The sequence below is a fragment of the Neoarius graeffei genome, chromosome 18 (genome assembly GCF_027579695.1).
Source record: "Neoarius graeffei isolate fNeoGra1 chromosome 18, fNeoGra1.pri, whole genome shotgun sequence".
NCBI lineage: Eukaryota > Metazoa > Chordata > Actinopteri > Siluriformes > Ariidae > Neoarius > Neoarius graeffei.
The window spans coordinates 29,749,211-29,765,442 of NC_083586.1; the positions used below are offsets into that span (position 1 = coordinate 29,749,211).

A 16,232-nucleotide genomic window follows, 5' to 3' on the forward strand; every position below is an offset into this window, starting at 1 on the left:
GACTTACCTGAATGCAGTTCTTCCAGTTCTCCTTGCTGGGTTTGTCTTCTACAATTTTAGAAGCATATTTCAAAGCTCTTCCATACATTTTATTTGCTAAAGCATGTTTGTAGGAAAACGACAGAACCTGTAAAGGAAGCACAAGATGTATAGGTATGCAGTGCCACTTACTGAAGATAACCAGTACAAGACGTCAGATCCTTTATAATTAGATTGTTCTAACAGCAGTCAGATTAATTAAAAAAAAAAAAGGGGCAGCAATTGAGCCCTGATCCTACGGCAGAGCAATAGGGCCAGGGTTTTATATTTTATTTGGAAACTTTTGAGGGAAAAAAAAAAAAAAAAACCTCAGAATTTTCAACATTAAAGTCAGAAATTTTGAGAAAAAAGTAAAAAATTTCGAAAAAAAATCTCAACTTTTGAGAAAAAAAGTCAAAAATTTGAGGAAAAAAAAAAAAAAAAGTCAGAAATCTGTAGAAGGCGGGCTTCCATACGGAAGTGACACTCACTCGCGGCCGGTAGACATGAATGGCTGAGACCAGAGCCGTGGAATTCAGAGTTGTTACAACCGGGGTACAGGAAGTCGGTTGGTGATGTGACTCACGTAGATTCAAATACTTCTAGGCAGCGGCTTTCTGTTTGCTAGAGACTAACACAGAACCACTACATAACAAGCAAAGATTAAGTAGAAACGAATTACATTTACCTTTACCACACTTTGTGTGTTCTACGGCCACTTCCTGGAACTAGACACATAGATCGCCATTGACATAGTTCCACTAGTTCCAGGAAGTGGCCGTAGAACACAGAAAGTGTGGTAAAGGTAAATGTAATTCGTTTCTACTTAATCTTTGCTTGTTATGTAGTGGTTCTGTGTTAGTCTCTAGCAAACAGAAAGCCGCTGCCTAGAAGTATTTGAATCTACGTGAGTCACATTACCAACCGACTTCCTGTACCCCGGTTGTAACAACTCTGAATTCCACGGCTCTGGTCTCAGCCATTCATGTCTACCGGCCGCGAGTGAGTGTCACTTCCGTATGGAAGCCCGCCTTCTACAGATTTCTGACTTTTTCCTTCTCAAAAATTTCGACTTTCCTTCTCAAAAATTGAGATTTTTTCTCGAAATTTTTTACTTTAATCTCAAAAATTCTGAGTTTTTTTTTTCTCAGAAAAAAAAAAAATATATATATCTTGGTGGAACTATCGCTCTTCCGTATGAACCAGAATAGAATCCATATGTACAGAAAAACAAATCTAAGTTTTCTGCCACAGGAAAATCTTCATACCGGAGACCTTGTGCTTTCCAGTTTCTCAGTAACTATTTTTTTTTCTCCTCATCTTACTGACGTCAAGAGAAATAATTGAGAGACTGGTGAGAGAACGCCTGTTCATAGCTGCCATAACCCAAGTTGGGACGTTTCATGACATGAAACGTGACCATAAAGAGTGAAAAGAAATGTGTCCCTTTTAAATTAATTGATTAAAAGAATGATCTAAGTGGTAGAACACACTGAGGTTGCAACAGTGATCACGGTAGCCTATTACGGATACATTTCCTATAACTATATGCACCGTCATGTTCATAAATTACGAATTACAATAGGTGAATAGAAGTACTGTGGCATGGATGGCAAATTGTCCTTCTATAAAGTCTGACAAAATATTATTAGTGGTGTAGGATGTCTGTGTGAACCTCCTCTGCAGGAAAAACCCTGATCTGCTCAAGACCAAAAATAATACTTTCAATAATCCGTTATTATAAATGCTTGTGGCTGTAACTTATTGATACGAACACATCCTTCACAGGTGAAGCACTTCTATTTGTGTCCCATTCCTTACATACAGGTCATTACTCCTCACTATATCCACTATAACAGGGGTTCTCAACCTTTTGCAACCTGGGCCCCACCAAAGCTGGTTCATTGCAGTTGGGGGCCCCTCTTCTCGCCCCGCCCCCATCCCCCCCAACACACTCACCCGCAGTGACGCCACCCGACCTACAGCACCTTATATTGACAGATAGATAGATAGATAGATAGATAGATAGATAGACAGACAGACCTGGGCTAGATTATTATTATTATTATTATTATTATTATTATTATTATTATTTTTATTATTATTATTATTAGTAGTAGTAGTAGCAGTAGCAGCAGTAGTAGCATTATCCATTCCATAGAAATACATAGGCCTATTATCATTATTAGGCTATTGTTATAATTGGCAGTAGCACCACATTTCTAATCTGCTTTCGGGCATTATTATTATTATTATTATTATTATTATTATTATTGCCTATTATCATTACTAAGCTGTTGGCAGTAGTACAAGACTTATGTTCTTTCAGGCATTATTATTATTATTAGGCCTATTATTATTATTATTATTATTATTATTTATTATTATTATTATTATTATTATTATTATTATTGCTGTTGTTGGTTGTTGATATTATTATTATTATTATTATTATTATTATTATTATTATTAGTGTTTTTATTAGGTATTTTATTAGGCTTATCATTAGCTGGCTATTGATATCATTGGGAATTGGGACCAGGCGTGAATTTAGGTTTTACTTTTTACTGTGCCTTTGTGATCTGCATTTGCGTTAATGCGAGACCTGAGCCTGCTTTGCCTTACAAAGATCCTCGATTCTTGGCGAAATGTTTGACAAGCACAGTCTCAAGTCATCCTCAATTTGCGCACGATTGCGATATTTCGTTTTGAGCGCAGTCATTTTTGAAAATCCTGCCTCACACAAGTAGGTCGATGCGAATGGGATGAGCAGTTTCAAGGCTACGTCACACAGTTGCGGGTACTCCTGCGTCAATGCTGCCCAGAATGTCGAAAGAGGGCATGAGGTGAAGACTGCCTTAAGTCTACTGTCACTCTTCAGCTCAATAAGCTGTTCCTGCATGTCAACTGGAAGTTCGTCAGCAGTACACACAAATGGATCTCGAACCCACGCAAAAGAGCGATAATCCTCTGTGAAGTATGCCGCAAACTGTTTTCTCATTACCGACAGGTGCTCTGACGCTGCTTGAAAGACAGATGAGAAATCGTGGGAAGTGCCTGCATTACTGATAAAGTCTGCAAGGCTTGGGAACATATCACAGTTCCCCCGACTGATGCGGCCACACACACAAGATTTTATGATAGATTGATGATAGATTTTATAATAGTATTGATTTGTATGTAATAGTCCAATGTCCTGCATTTTGACATGGGTAAATGTGTTGCATCTGCTTAGCTACTATAGCCTGTTAGCCCCAGATTTTTTTTTTCCTCCATACATGAAGCCTACTCGCGACCCCCCTGGAGTACCTCCGCGCCCCACCAGGGGGGCGCGCCCCCCCGGTTGAGAACCACTGCACTATAACAAAACTACACGACACTCAAACGCCGTAGGATCAAATGACCACTATAACATTCGCGCACGCACCTTAGAGTCAGTGAGCTCGGCCCACTTTTGAACCTCCCAGAAAGTGTCGGTCAGTGCTTTAACCACGCCGTGTGGGTCTTCTTCAGAGCTGCCCACCTCACCCGCGCTCGCCCCTTCCTGCTCTGGAGGCTGCATGAGCAGATCAGCCAGAGCACAGCCTTTCCTACACAGCGCGTCCAGCAGTGACGACTTCTGTTTCTCCATATCGCTGCAAAAGCACAGCATGGTCTGAGTCACACGGGTCATTTTAAATAGTCAACTGGAATTCAATCTGAGGAGCTTCATCAGGTCTTCAAGATTCCAAAACCACTAGCACTAGCTTATTACCGCTAGACTATTTTTCTACACACACTAGGGTGCATCAGTTGCCCTCGCTTTCATAAAATCTGATGCATTTTTGTTTGGGTGTTCCTTTTCACCAATAAAGACATCCTGTAAAATTTTTTGACCATATTCAAAAGTCTAATGGTGGCACCATGAGGTTCATTTTTTGCCAAAAAACGCTTATTTAATGTTTTCGCGTAAGGTTTGAATCACAATGTTGGACTCCATTTATTGATTTCTTGTGAGCCAGAGATCATGTTAAGAACCTTTGCAAGGGATTGAGAAGCATTAATGTGATTCATAATACATTTGTATTGTTTAAAAGTAGTTGAACAATGATTCAATGAACAGCTAAAACTCAAAATTGTGCTTGATAATATTTAGAATATGGACTAAAAATGTATATCTAAGATATTTGCAGAGATGCCTACCCCAAATTTTGAATTTCAGTATTCTTGAAAACATTTTTCAGTATTTTGGAATGACTTTCAGTAACATTAATTTATGCGCATTTCCATTATAAAGAGCTGTATATACCAATATGTTTAACATTTAAATTATTAAAAAGAACTGTTTTGTGTGAATTGAATAAACAAAACGCGAGCAGCCATCTCAACTGAATTTCCACTCAAATTTCTAGAGCATACAATATATCACATTTTTATAAATACAATAGTGTTCCCTGTTTGCAGACATTACGGTTGACTACCAATCATTGGTATTGAATGTAACGCCTCAAAAGTATTATATTATATTGCCTGGCAAAATGTTCTACCTGTTAATGGATTCTAATAAAATTAAAAAAAAAAAAAAAATGTCTTATTTCATGCCAAAGAGAGTCCGACATTGTTATCTTAACGTCCCAATATATAAATACTTCAGCATAATGCTTCAGAAGAGACATTGAATAAAATGACATTTATAATTGTATTTAAAACAGTGGAATGATCAATTTTTTGCCACAATCCCAACAGCACTAATCATAAAATTCTGTTTTTGATCATACTACATGTACATTTGCACTTGCAACACTGAAAAGCCTTTGAATTAAAGAAGTACAGCCTTCAGTGAATAAAAATCAGACATGTAAAAAGAAACTGAATAAGTTTAACTCGCATTTCATGGCACTAATTGGCAAGTTCAACTCCAAGCACAGGTCAACCATCACCGCTTCAGCACGCGTCACGTTCCGTGTCTTTTCATCCACAGATTTCGTAAAAAACTGCTGGAAACCCCCAGATTTACTTTCCGCCTGACTCGCCATTTCAGCATACTCCATATGGTTTTTTTTTTGTAGTGGACATGCCGCGTGCAGTCATCGCGACCACCATGAGTGATGTTAATGTCAGTCCTACACAGTTTGCAGTGCGCGTATCCATTGCCCTTTTGACTGGGTGTAATGCACGGCCATTCTACCGTATCGAAAATAGCGCGAACAAATGTGCGGAATCTGCGCATGTCACGCACAGCATGTGTGGTTGTCGTAAAAATAAATAGCCATGAATCGCACATGGATTGAAAAAGTCGCTTGGACATTTAAAAACAACTCACTGGAATTTAAGACTTTATAATAATTCCGTACAGAATAACACTGTTTGCCGTAACATCGTATTTACGTAACTTTTCCGTACAAAATACGGCCAATCCGTACTAGTAGGCATCTCTGTATTTGGTATACTCTATAAGGTGCCATAATGTTTCATGAAAAGTGATCGAAATTTTGTCATAAAAGTCATAAAATAGCAGCTTTTTCCATAACTTTGAGCTCCTGGTGCCACCATTAAACTTTTGAATTTTGTCAAAATATTTCACCCAGTGTGTTTTCTTACCAAAAGGAACATAAAAACAAAAATGCATCATGATCGGAGGAACTTTTCATTTTTAGGGGGCAACTGATGCACCCCCAACACACACATCACTAGTTAGCTATGGAGGACTGGAGCTATGGTGTTTGTTTTACAAGAAACCTGCTTTTACTTCTTTATAGAGGCTGCGTCTGGACGAGGGTCGGTCTTCATCGTGAGATAAACCGCTAATGCAGTCTGGTCAATTTGAGAGATAACAATATCTGCTGCTGCCATGATGTCTTGCAGTCGCTTCAGTCGCTCCTGAAGGGGAAAAATAAAAAAAGGTGAGCGCTGTGTGACAGTTTTTTTTTTAATTTATTCATTTTATACACATACGAGACAAGTGAGAAGGAAAGAAGCGAGATACCTTCTCGGAATCCAGCTGATGCAGTCGTTGGACATGGAGAGGGAGATAATTTGCAAAGTTCTCCTTTAGTTCATCATATAATGTATTGGTGTCCAACCTGTGGGTTAAAAAGAAAGGGAGCTCAAAAAGACATGCAAAGAGCAAGACTGGTAAAACAGGAAGTAGCGAAATCCCAGACTGACTTGGTCATCCACTGGATCTTCAAGTCTCGGAGGGCTTCGGAGAACTCCTCCTTCATGTCCTTCTCTTTCTCGCCATCCTTATCCTTGTCCTTTCCTCCATTCTTTGATTTGTTAGGGGCTGAGATCAGGTGGTAGAAAACTGGCACAAGGTCCTAACCCGGGGGTGGGGGGAGAGGAGACACACGAGTTAATGGGCCATCTTCTCTTCACTAAAGCCCAGGTCACAACCGGATGTACGATTTTTTGGCCGTGCGATTTTTGGCGTTTCCCAAATCGCTGCGTTTTTTTGGTTCGTGGAGAAAGACGCACGTTGGCCGCAAGTTTGCCTTGCAACCTGAAAAAAACGTAAGCTCCCGTAGAGTTTGTTTGACATGACAAAGAACCTCTGCGGCCAGTCTATGCCTCGAAAATCAGCACGTCATATGCGCGCCCTCTGTGCGTTTCTTGCACGTAGACCGGCCGTAGGAGCACGTACGGCCGGTTGTGACCGAGGCTTAAAACACATCACTCATGAGGTAATACAGGAGATTTCGATCCAACACAATCTCCTGCTTTTTAAAAGAAACGCAACAGTCTAAATCACTTCATGAAAATTTCAGGAAACATTAATACAATATAATAGACTAATGTAATATATACACATTTATTCAAGACACTATGAAGTCACAAGATGGACAGCTGACATGACATATGGTCAAGATGTAATGTATGGGTGTGTTATTTTTGAGTTTCATAAATAAATTAAAAAAATATAATCACATACATTGTAGAAAGGGCCTTACCGGTTGAGAGTAGAGATAGACTCACCTGCCATTATAAATAATTATATTTACACTACACTCAAGCAGTTTTATTAGTCTGTACCTCTGAATTATTATAAGAAATTGTTTTAATATTGCATTTGCAGAGTCACAGAACCCTAGCCCATCCAGTACCTTTTTAAACTTTCCTTGTCGTTTGGCTGAGGCTTGGCCCTGGTGGTCAGAATAACACACAATGAAGGAGAGAAAAGAAAACAGACACACACTAGGATCTCTCGCTTTCCATTTATCGAGTCTGCAGTCTGTGTTGAGCATTTGGGTCACCATTTAATCCTCCTTCTTGGCTTAAATTGCTAAAGCTAGATGTACCAGTGCAGTTAGTCAAGGTTACTTGCTAAAGCCACCTAGTGGTGATCAGACCAAAATGCCAGAGAAATCCATTTCATACTTTGACATCTCATTCAGCTGTATATAATAATAATAATAATAATAATAATAATAATAATAAACAACTCTTTTGGAAAGTCTGAAATAAGTCCAGAGGGTCATTTAAATTGGCCATCAGGCCACCAATTCGATTAGTTGGTTCTCGGAATCGCCGCTTGAAGAAAATGCAAAATGAAAAAATAAAATAAAATCGAAATCAAACTCCCACCAACAGAAAAACATCGTGGCTGATGGTTCAAAATACTGAAGACTGCAGGTTGAGGTCACGTGACGTCGAAAACCAATCAAATCGCCCCTTTCACTTTAGATAAAGACTTGTGGAAGAAACATGGCTGTGGAGGGGAATCCTGCAAAGCCTGTGTGTGTGAGATTGTTAGGATATTCAGCGAACAGAAGCGTAAAATCTTTGACAGGTGTGTCGAAATTCAAGAAGGGGAAAACTTTGCACAGTTGTACTCGAGATGCCGTGAGCTTGTTACCCTGCGATGCGCCAACTTGGACTACAACTCTGTGGAGGTGGGTTTGATTTATATATTTCATTGATTGATGTGAGGGGCAAACAAAAACTCATTCGAAGTATTTAGCCATCAGAAGTAGCCTACTCCTGGTCAAATCTTTTTTCTGTGCATTGCAGATGTTCAATTGACTGTAATTCAATCATTTATTTAGCCCATCTGTTTACTGGTTTGCCTGATAAAAGACGTGCAGAGAGATGGCATTCTGACTTGTCAGGCACAGTTGTTTGAGTTCCCCTTGGGGGCTTGTTTACACAAATAAAAGGAAAAAATGAAGACTGTTGTTTCACACTTTTATTTTCAATTATCCTTAACGCATATGGGTGGAAATAAGATAAGCTATTAAAAGAGCCATATGAAATGCGTAACAATAATGTATTGTCTGTTTTGTTTCTAGTATGAAAGCCCTCTATTTCCACCGCTAATTTTACCATCAGAGCATTTTTTTTTAATTTTATTTTCATTTCGCTTGCTTCATATTTTTCCTGAAAAAAATCCGGGAACCAACTAATTAAATTGGTGTGGCCTCAGTGAACTAACGACAACAAGGGAACCATTTAAAAAAAAATAATAATAAATAATCCCATCCAACCCCCATGGGCAAAACCACTCCAGAATACAACATGATACATCATGGTGATGCGTCAGGCGTGAAGCACACTAGATAGATCAACAACCTGAAGATCAGACTCAGGCCAAGTATTCTGAAATTACTTTTAAGATTCCCATTTGCGCTGTACTAATTCATAGATTGTCTAATCATGAATGGCTTTGTCAGATCTGTAAATTGTTTATCTATACATTTCAGCAGACATTTGCATTTAAAAAAAAAAAAAAAAAAGGCAAAATCATGAGCAACAGTATCTCCCACGGGACAACAGGGGTGTAAACTTTTTCACTTGTAGCTGATAGGACACAGAATCAGAAAATATTAAAGAAAAAAAAAAAAAGTACACCATTACAGCAATGCTGGAGACAAAATCCTGCTCAACCCATCAGCTTTTAATGACATGACGCTCAACATTCACACAGTACGTACAGTACCGATCAGAAGTTTGGACACACCTAATTCAATGTTTTTTTTTATTAATTAAAAGGTCACTTCATATTTTAAAGTAATGAAGGATGTCGTTTCTCTTCACTTAGTTGAGCAGTTCTTGACATATAGATTACTATAGTTGTAAAATAGGACTATTTAGTGTATTCTTATTATTTACTATTTGATCTCGGACATGTTAAGAAGGCAAGAAACTCGTCCGCTAATTACCTTTTGACGAGGCACACGCGTCAACTGAAAAGCATTCCAGGTGACTACCTCACGAAGCTGGTTAAGATAATGCCAATAGCGTGCAAAGCGTCATCAGGGTAAACGCTGGCTACTTTGAAGAATCTAAAATATGAAACACTTTCTTTACCATACATGTTATATATAGTGTTGAGGTCTTCAGTATTGTTCTACAATGTAGGAAATTGTCAAAATACAGAAAAACCTATGAATGAGTAGGGGTGTCCAAACTTTTGACTGGGACTGTAGTTGCTGAATGCGCGCACACACACACACACACCCCTTCACAGCATTTTTATTGTGCATGGACAAACATGATTATCACACAGTGCAGTATATGACTTAGGGAGGCACTGAGCCAATTCAGAGTAGCCAAAGATTTCATGATCCAATCCACTGACATGTTTTATTCTGTGGACATATATTTATAGTGACCTCAAGAGAACAGTAGGGGTGTTCACATGGCAACTTTTACTCCGGTGTAGCACCGGGGCTGCCCCGGTAGAGCGTTCACACGGTACAAAGTTATACCGGTGTCGCCCCTGAAAGCTGCTTAAACCGGTGCAAATCTAACCCTGCTCGGGAGGTGGTTTAAGAAATTTACTCTGGAGTAAATGCTAGTTTGCAGGGCAGCACCGATATAAAATGGGACGTCTGAACGCTACGGGGTAGACTCGCTACGCGTGAGGAGAGTTGATTACATACGGGCATTGCATAATTTGCATCCTGGTATTTTGCACTTCCAAAATGGCGAATATCAACAACAGAACTGTGTGTCTTCCAGCGTTGCCAGATTGGGCGGTTTTAAAGGAACAGTCCACCGTACTTCCATAATGAAATATGCTCTTATCTGAATTGAGACGAGCTGCTCCGTACCTCTCCGAGCTTTGCGCGACCTCCCAGTCAGTCAGACGCGCTATCACTCCTGTTAGCAATGTAGCTAGGCTCAGTATGGCCAATGGTATTTTTTGGGGCTGTAGTTAGATGCGACCAAACTCTTCCGCGTTTTTCCTGTTTACATAGGTTTATATGACCAGTGACCATGAAACAAGTTCAGTTACACAAATTGAAACGTAGCGATTTTCTATGCTATGGAAAGTCCGCACTATAATGACAGGTGTACTAACACCTTCTGCACGCTTCGGCAGCGCATTGATACCTTCACCTCTCGGAGCTCCGTATCAATGCGCTGCCGAAGCGCGCAGAAGGTGTTAGTACGCCTGTCATTATAGTGCGGACTTTCCATAGCATAGAAAATCGCTACGTTTCAATTTGTGTAACTGAACTTGTTTCATATCACTGGTCATATAAACCTATGTAAACAGGAAAAACGCGGAAGAGTTTGGTCGCATCTAACTACAGCCCCAAAAAATACCATTGGCCATACCGAGCCTAGCTACATTGCTAACAGGAGTGACAGCGCGTCTGACTGCGTCTGACTGACTGGGAGGTCGCGCAAAGCTCGGATAGGTACGGAGCAGCTCGTCTCAATTCAGATAAGAGCATATTTCATTATGGAAGTACGGTGGACTGTTCCTTTAAGTGCATTTTGGAGGATTTGAACATATTTTGGGCTGGAAAACGTTAGCAGTATCTGGCAACACTGGTGGCTTCATCCACGTTGTTTTCCCGGCGCTTGGTGATGCCATGACAACCGGGAAAAGGAAGTACATTTTCACGCATGCGCATATTTCATTTCCGCATTATTACTATCGTATAGCATGGTCGCAAAAACTGCCGTGTGAACGCAAGTAGGGCTGCACCGGTGCTAACACGCTTCTCTCTAGTAAGCAGGTTTGTGACGTGTAAACGCTCCACAAAATTTACACCGGTGTAAGATATATCGCAACAAAATACATCGGTGCAGCATCGATGCAAATGTGCTGTGTGAACACCCCTAGTGTCCTACGTTTACAGCATCCCGTGTTGTCCAAATACCACGAGGATGTTAGCTGAAAGAAAACAGCAGCTAATGGGACTCACTCAGCAGGTTTCTGCTGATACTTAAAGTATATTTAAAAAAAAAAACAAAAAAAACCACCCACCCACTTATACGAGGGCCAAAGCAGCATGCAAAACAAAAGAGCCACAGCTCCTGACTGGGTCACACATATGTGATGGGTGGGACTCAAAGGCTGCACAAGCCACTAGCATAAAAGACACGGATGGCAAATAGGGCCACTCACTGCTTTTTTCCCGTACTCGCTCTTCGATACAACCAGAGAGCCGGTCATATAGCATCCCGGACCTGTACCTTTAGGAATCCTGAAAGATAAAAGAGAAAGTAATACAAGATCATGGACAGAGCCTATTACCATAACAAAGGAAGGAAGTTCTCCTTTTCTGTGGAAAGAACCGAAACCTAGACCCTGCTCAGAGATAGATATGACTATGTGGTTGCATGAAGATATGAAGTTTATCTTCGAGGAGTGAACATGTTCATGAGTGAGCAAAGCAAATAAGTGAAGTTTTTTTTTTTCGCGGTGCGCTTTCCATCAAATCCTGCGCTTGGATTGGCTGGCGAACGGGTCCGTATCCTACGGTACGGACCCCAGTTACAGACCCCGGTTACGGACCTCTGGCGACTCGCTTGTTCACAGCAACAACAAAACATAGTAGCAATTTTTGTCATTTATTTTTGCATTTCTCAGGAGAATAGCATTAATTTTACAGCATGGATAGCTATAACGACAGTCTTCAAAGCGAAAGCGAGTTTTACTACCCTGAGGAAGAAGAAATAAAAGAAAACATTTCAGGAGAAAGCTAAAAACCTGTAACTGTTGCTAACGCCGAGCAAAAACATGGCTGAATCCTGAATGACTCAGTTTTGTATAAATAGGGGACGACATAGGCGGCAAAATGTAGTTTTTTTTCCTGCCATGGAAGTGCACTTGTATACCGAGGAGGAAGCCATTTGCATTACAGCCGTGAATGAGGATTCAAAATGGCGACTCGGCTCGGTTTTCCCTTTCGGGCGCGCTCATTTTCTGTTAGAATTTGGTAAAGAAAAAAATAAATATATTATTTACCAGCTTAAGTTCGGTCCGTATGGTGAAATACCGTGACCTCAGCCTTGAATACTGATCTTGGCCCAGAGGGCCTCGCTCAGCACTTTCAAAACCTCTGTCACGGTATTTCACCATATGGACCTCCCAGCTGGTAAATAGCATACATGTATTCTATTCCCTTCTAGTGGGTTTACCGATAGCATGCAATATATCGCTTACCCTCCAAGTATTACGCCACTCTCCCCAATGGAGAAAGAGCATGCGATATCGTTATAATATTGCACATTGTGTGCATGCGCAACAGAAAAGTTGTCTCATTGGATCTTTGCATGAGCTCTGAAGAATGACGTAGGTGTTGTCTTGACAATCGTTTCTTTGTCGGCCAGGAGAGAAAAGATCCAGTCCTAGGTTTAAGCACTAAATAAATAAACTGAAACTAAAGACGTGCTGAACATGTCTTCACGCATATTTACAAGAGAAAAACATACCAACGGACATCGAAAAACTGGAAAAGAGACACGTCAGAGATGTAAAATTTCTGTGCTAGTGAGTGACCATGAAAGTTTGTACACCAAACATGGCAGTGAGGTTTGCTTCATTAAAAGCAGAAGATTTAAAGAGAAAGATGCGCTGAACACTTGAAAGGCTACCAAAACTTCACTGGATATTCTTCAGGCATATTTACAAGAGAAAAACATACCAACGGACGTTGAAAAACTGGAAAAGAGAGCAATAGAGGAAATACTGTCAAAGTTCTACTTGTTGTCGAGGAAAAGTGACCGAGACTTTTACAAGACGACTTCACTCAGCAAAGCCCTTTTGTTTTGAACAACTGCAATGGAACAATTAACTACGACCAAAAGTAAGTGAACTTGAACTGTCTACCTGTATATAGCTTGTATACAAGTTGGGTTGTTCTTCAGTCTTTTTGGACTTGTACCATTTTTATTTTGTTAGAACTTTGTACTTTGGATTGACAGAACACTGAATTACATTTGATCAGAATCAGCATTCAATATTGGCAAGTTCCCCCCCATTATTAACTTTTTGTAAACTCTATAATTGTTCTATCGAATGTGTGTATACAATAATAATAATAATAATAATAAATGGCTGGGGGGGTTTCGTGGTCCATCAGATATATTCCATTCAGCTACTTGTCTTCCACCCATTCAATATCATGCTAGCTGAATGGAATATCTCTGATATACCACTCAAAGCCAGGTAATATTATTTAATTATGTCACGGTCTTGGCTCGCCATGTCCTGGATGTAGCCCATATGAAAAATACAAGTGGTGTTTTTCCCCAGTAAACCAATCGTGTCCATATAAACACACAGTATTCTCAATAAAGAACTTATGAAATCCTTCACTAGGTGACCTCATAGCTCAAGCAGTTGGAAGAAAAACTACAAAATGAAACAAACCGCAAAATCACACACTTGTCGTCTGATAGAGAGGTGACGTAGAATGGCTGAGAGGATCCTGGTGCGAGAGTGAGTGAGTTTGCTTTCTTCTTAGTTAGCATGGCTGCCCGATGTGTCTCGTACACGTCCAGGCTCAGTGTGTTGGAGAGGCGATGAGACACTATGAAAGGCAGATCTTTCAACCGCTCCAACTCACTCTGCTGCTCGTGGCGAACCTGCAGCCGGATGGCGTAGTCACCTTTCTCCAGCTTCAAAGAGTACTAGTGGGCATCAGAGAAGAGGATATTTATGTTATGAGCAGAAGTGTAACGGAGCACAGTCCACAATGAGAACACCATCAGAAATAAATTATACTTCCGCTCCAACATGGAAAATAGTAATAATCATAATATTACTGGGTGGGCTAAAATCCTGGTAAGATTAACGTTTATACAACCCCGATTTCAAAAAAGTTGGGACAAAGTACAAATTGTAAATAAAAACGGAATGCAATAATGTGGAAGGTTCAAGATTCCATATTTTATTCAGAATAGAACATAGATGACATATCAAATGTTTAAACTGAGAAAATATATCATTTAAAGAGAAAAATTAGGTGATTTTAAATTTCATGACAACACCACATCTCAAAAAAGTTGGGACAAGGCCATGTTTCCCACTGTGAGACATCCCCTTTTCTCTTTACAACAGTCTGTAAACGTCTGGGGACTGAGGAGACAAGTTGCTCAAGTTTAGGGATAGGAATGTTAACCCATTCTTGTCTAATGTAGGATTCTAGTTGCTCAACTGTCTTAGGTCTTTTTTTGTCGCATCTTCCGTTTTATGATGCACCAAATGTTTTCTATGGGTGAAAGATCTGGACTGCAGGCTGGCCAGTTCAGTACCCGGACCCTTCTTCTACGCGGCCATGATGCTGTAATTGATGCAGTATGTGGTTTGGCATTGTCATGTTGGAAAATGCAAGGTCTTCCCTGAAAGAGACGTCGTCTGGATGGGAGCATATGTTGCTCTAGAACCTGGATATACCTTTCAGCATTGATGGTGTCTTTCCAGATGTGTAAGCTGCCCACGCCATACGCATTAATGCAACCCCATACCATCAGAGATGCAGGCTTCTGAACTGAGCGCTGATAACAACTTGGGTCGTCCTTCTCCTCTTTAGTCCGAATGACACGGCGTCCCTGATTTCCATAAAGAACTTCAAATTTTGATTCGTCTGACCACAGAACAGTTTTCCACTTTGCCACAGTCCATTTTAAATGAGCCTTGGCCCAGAGAAGACGTCTGCGCTTCTGGATCGTGTTTAGATACGGCTTCTTCTTTGAACTATAGAGTTTTAGCTGGCAACGGCGGATGGCACGGTGAATTGTGTTCACAGATAAATGTTCTCTGGAAATATTCCTGAGCCCATTTTGGGATTTCCAATACAGAAGCATGCCTGTATGTGATGCAGTGCCGTCTAAGGGCCCGAAGATCACGGCCACCCAGTATGGTTTTCCGGCCTTGACCCTTACGCACAGAGATTCTTCCAGATTCTCTGAATCTTTTGATGATGTTATGCACTGTAGATGATGACATGTTCAAACTCTTTGCAATTTTACACTGTCGAACTCCTTTCTGATATTGCTCCACTATTTGTCGGCGCAGAATTAGGGGGATTGGTGATCCTCTTCCCATCTTTACTTCTGAGAGCCGCTGCCACTCCAAGATGCTCTTTTTATACCCAGTCATGTTAATGACCTATTGCCAATTGACCTAATGAGTTGCAATTTGGTCCTCCAGCTGTTCCTTTTTTGTACCTTTAACTTTTCCAGCCTCTTATTGCCCCTGTCCCAACTTTGAGATGTGTTGCGGTCATGAAATTTCAAATGAGACAATATTTGGCATGAAATTTCAAAATGTCTCACTTTCGACATTTGATATGTTGTCTATGTTCTATTGTGAATACAATATCAGTCTTTGAGATTTGTAAATTATTGCATTCTGTTTTTATTTACAATTTGCACTTTGCCCCAACTTTTTTGGAATCGGGGTTGTATAAACCCCACTAATCATCCTAACATCCCAGCGAGTAACAGACTTCTCTACCTGGTGAGGATAAGCATCTCCAGACCCCATGAGTCTCTTGTTCTGGTCAAAGAGCAGCCAGAGCTGGCTGTCAAACTCCGATTCGTATAGCAGCTCACACAGAAGTGGACAACTTGGGGTCACCTCTCCACCTTTAGGCTGTAAAACAAGAAGCAAATCAGAACTTTAGAAAAATCTGTAGTCCATAAGACTTCTTGAGAAACATGTTTCAGATAGAACCATTCCCCCCCCCCCACACACACAAGAAATTTAAAAAATATGACATTCATCCCACTTAGTCAAAACTCTAACATCTTAAACCATCTTGAAACCTGAGTATTCACTGGTTTCACCTCCTTCGAGTAGGATTTTTTTTTTTTTGATGGTTAGAATAACAGTTGTTTGACTTCTTGCACTGTACAGTGGGGAAAACAAGTATTTGATCCCTTGCTGATTTTGTTGGTTTACCCACTAAGAAAGACTTGATCAGTCTGTAATTTTAATGGTAGGTGTATTCTAACATGTGGAGACAGAATATCAAAAAGAAAATCCAGAA

At 40.3% G+C, this 16,232-nt stretch overlaps 1 protein-coding gene across 4 annotated transcripts in view; it reads right to left on the reverse strand.

The window, feature by feature from the left end:
• Positions 1 to 16,232, reverse strand: part of tpp2 (tripeptidyl peptidase 2) — a 64,308-nt gene that overhangs the window by 7,997 nt on the left and 40,079 nt on the right. The window contains exons 20-28 of one of the 4 annotated variants that reach the window (XM_060898654.1): positions 15,698 to 15,835; positions 13,625 to 13,869; positions 11,360 to 11,438; positions 7,101 to 7,139; positions 6,166 to 6,317; positions 5,984 to 6,080; positions 5,747 to 5,877; positions 3,446 to 3,653; positions 8 to 127 (exon numbers count right to left, since the gene is read on the reverse strand). In XM_060898654.1, coding sequence (XP_060754637.1) covers positions 8 to 127; positions 3,446 to 3,653; positions 5,747 to 5,877; positions 5,984 to 6,080; positions 6,166 to 6,317; positions 7,101 to 7,139; positions 11,360 to 11,438; positions 13,625 to 13,869; positions 15,698 to 15,835 — 1,209 coding nt within the window. Of the gene's footprint in view, positions 1 to 7; positions 128 to 3,445; positions 3,654 to 5,746; positions 5,878 to 5,983; positions 6,081 to 6,165; positions 6,318 to 7,100; positions 7,140 to 11,359; positions 11,439 to 13,609; positions 13,870 to 15,697; positions 15,836 to 16,232 lie in introns of all 4 variants that reach the window. The other 3 variants (XM_060898653.1, XM_060898656.1, XM_060898655.1) reach the window with 3 other exon arrangements.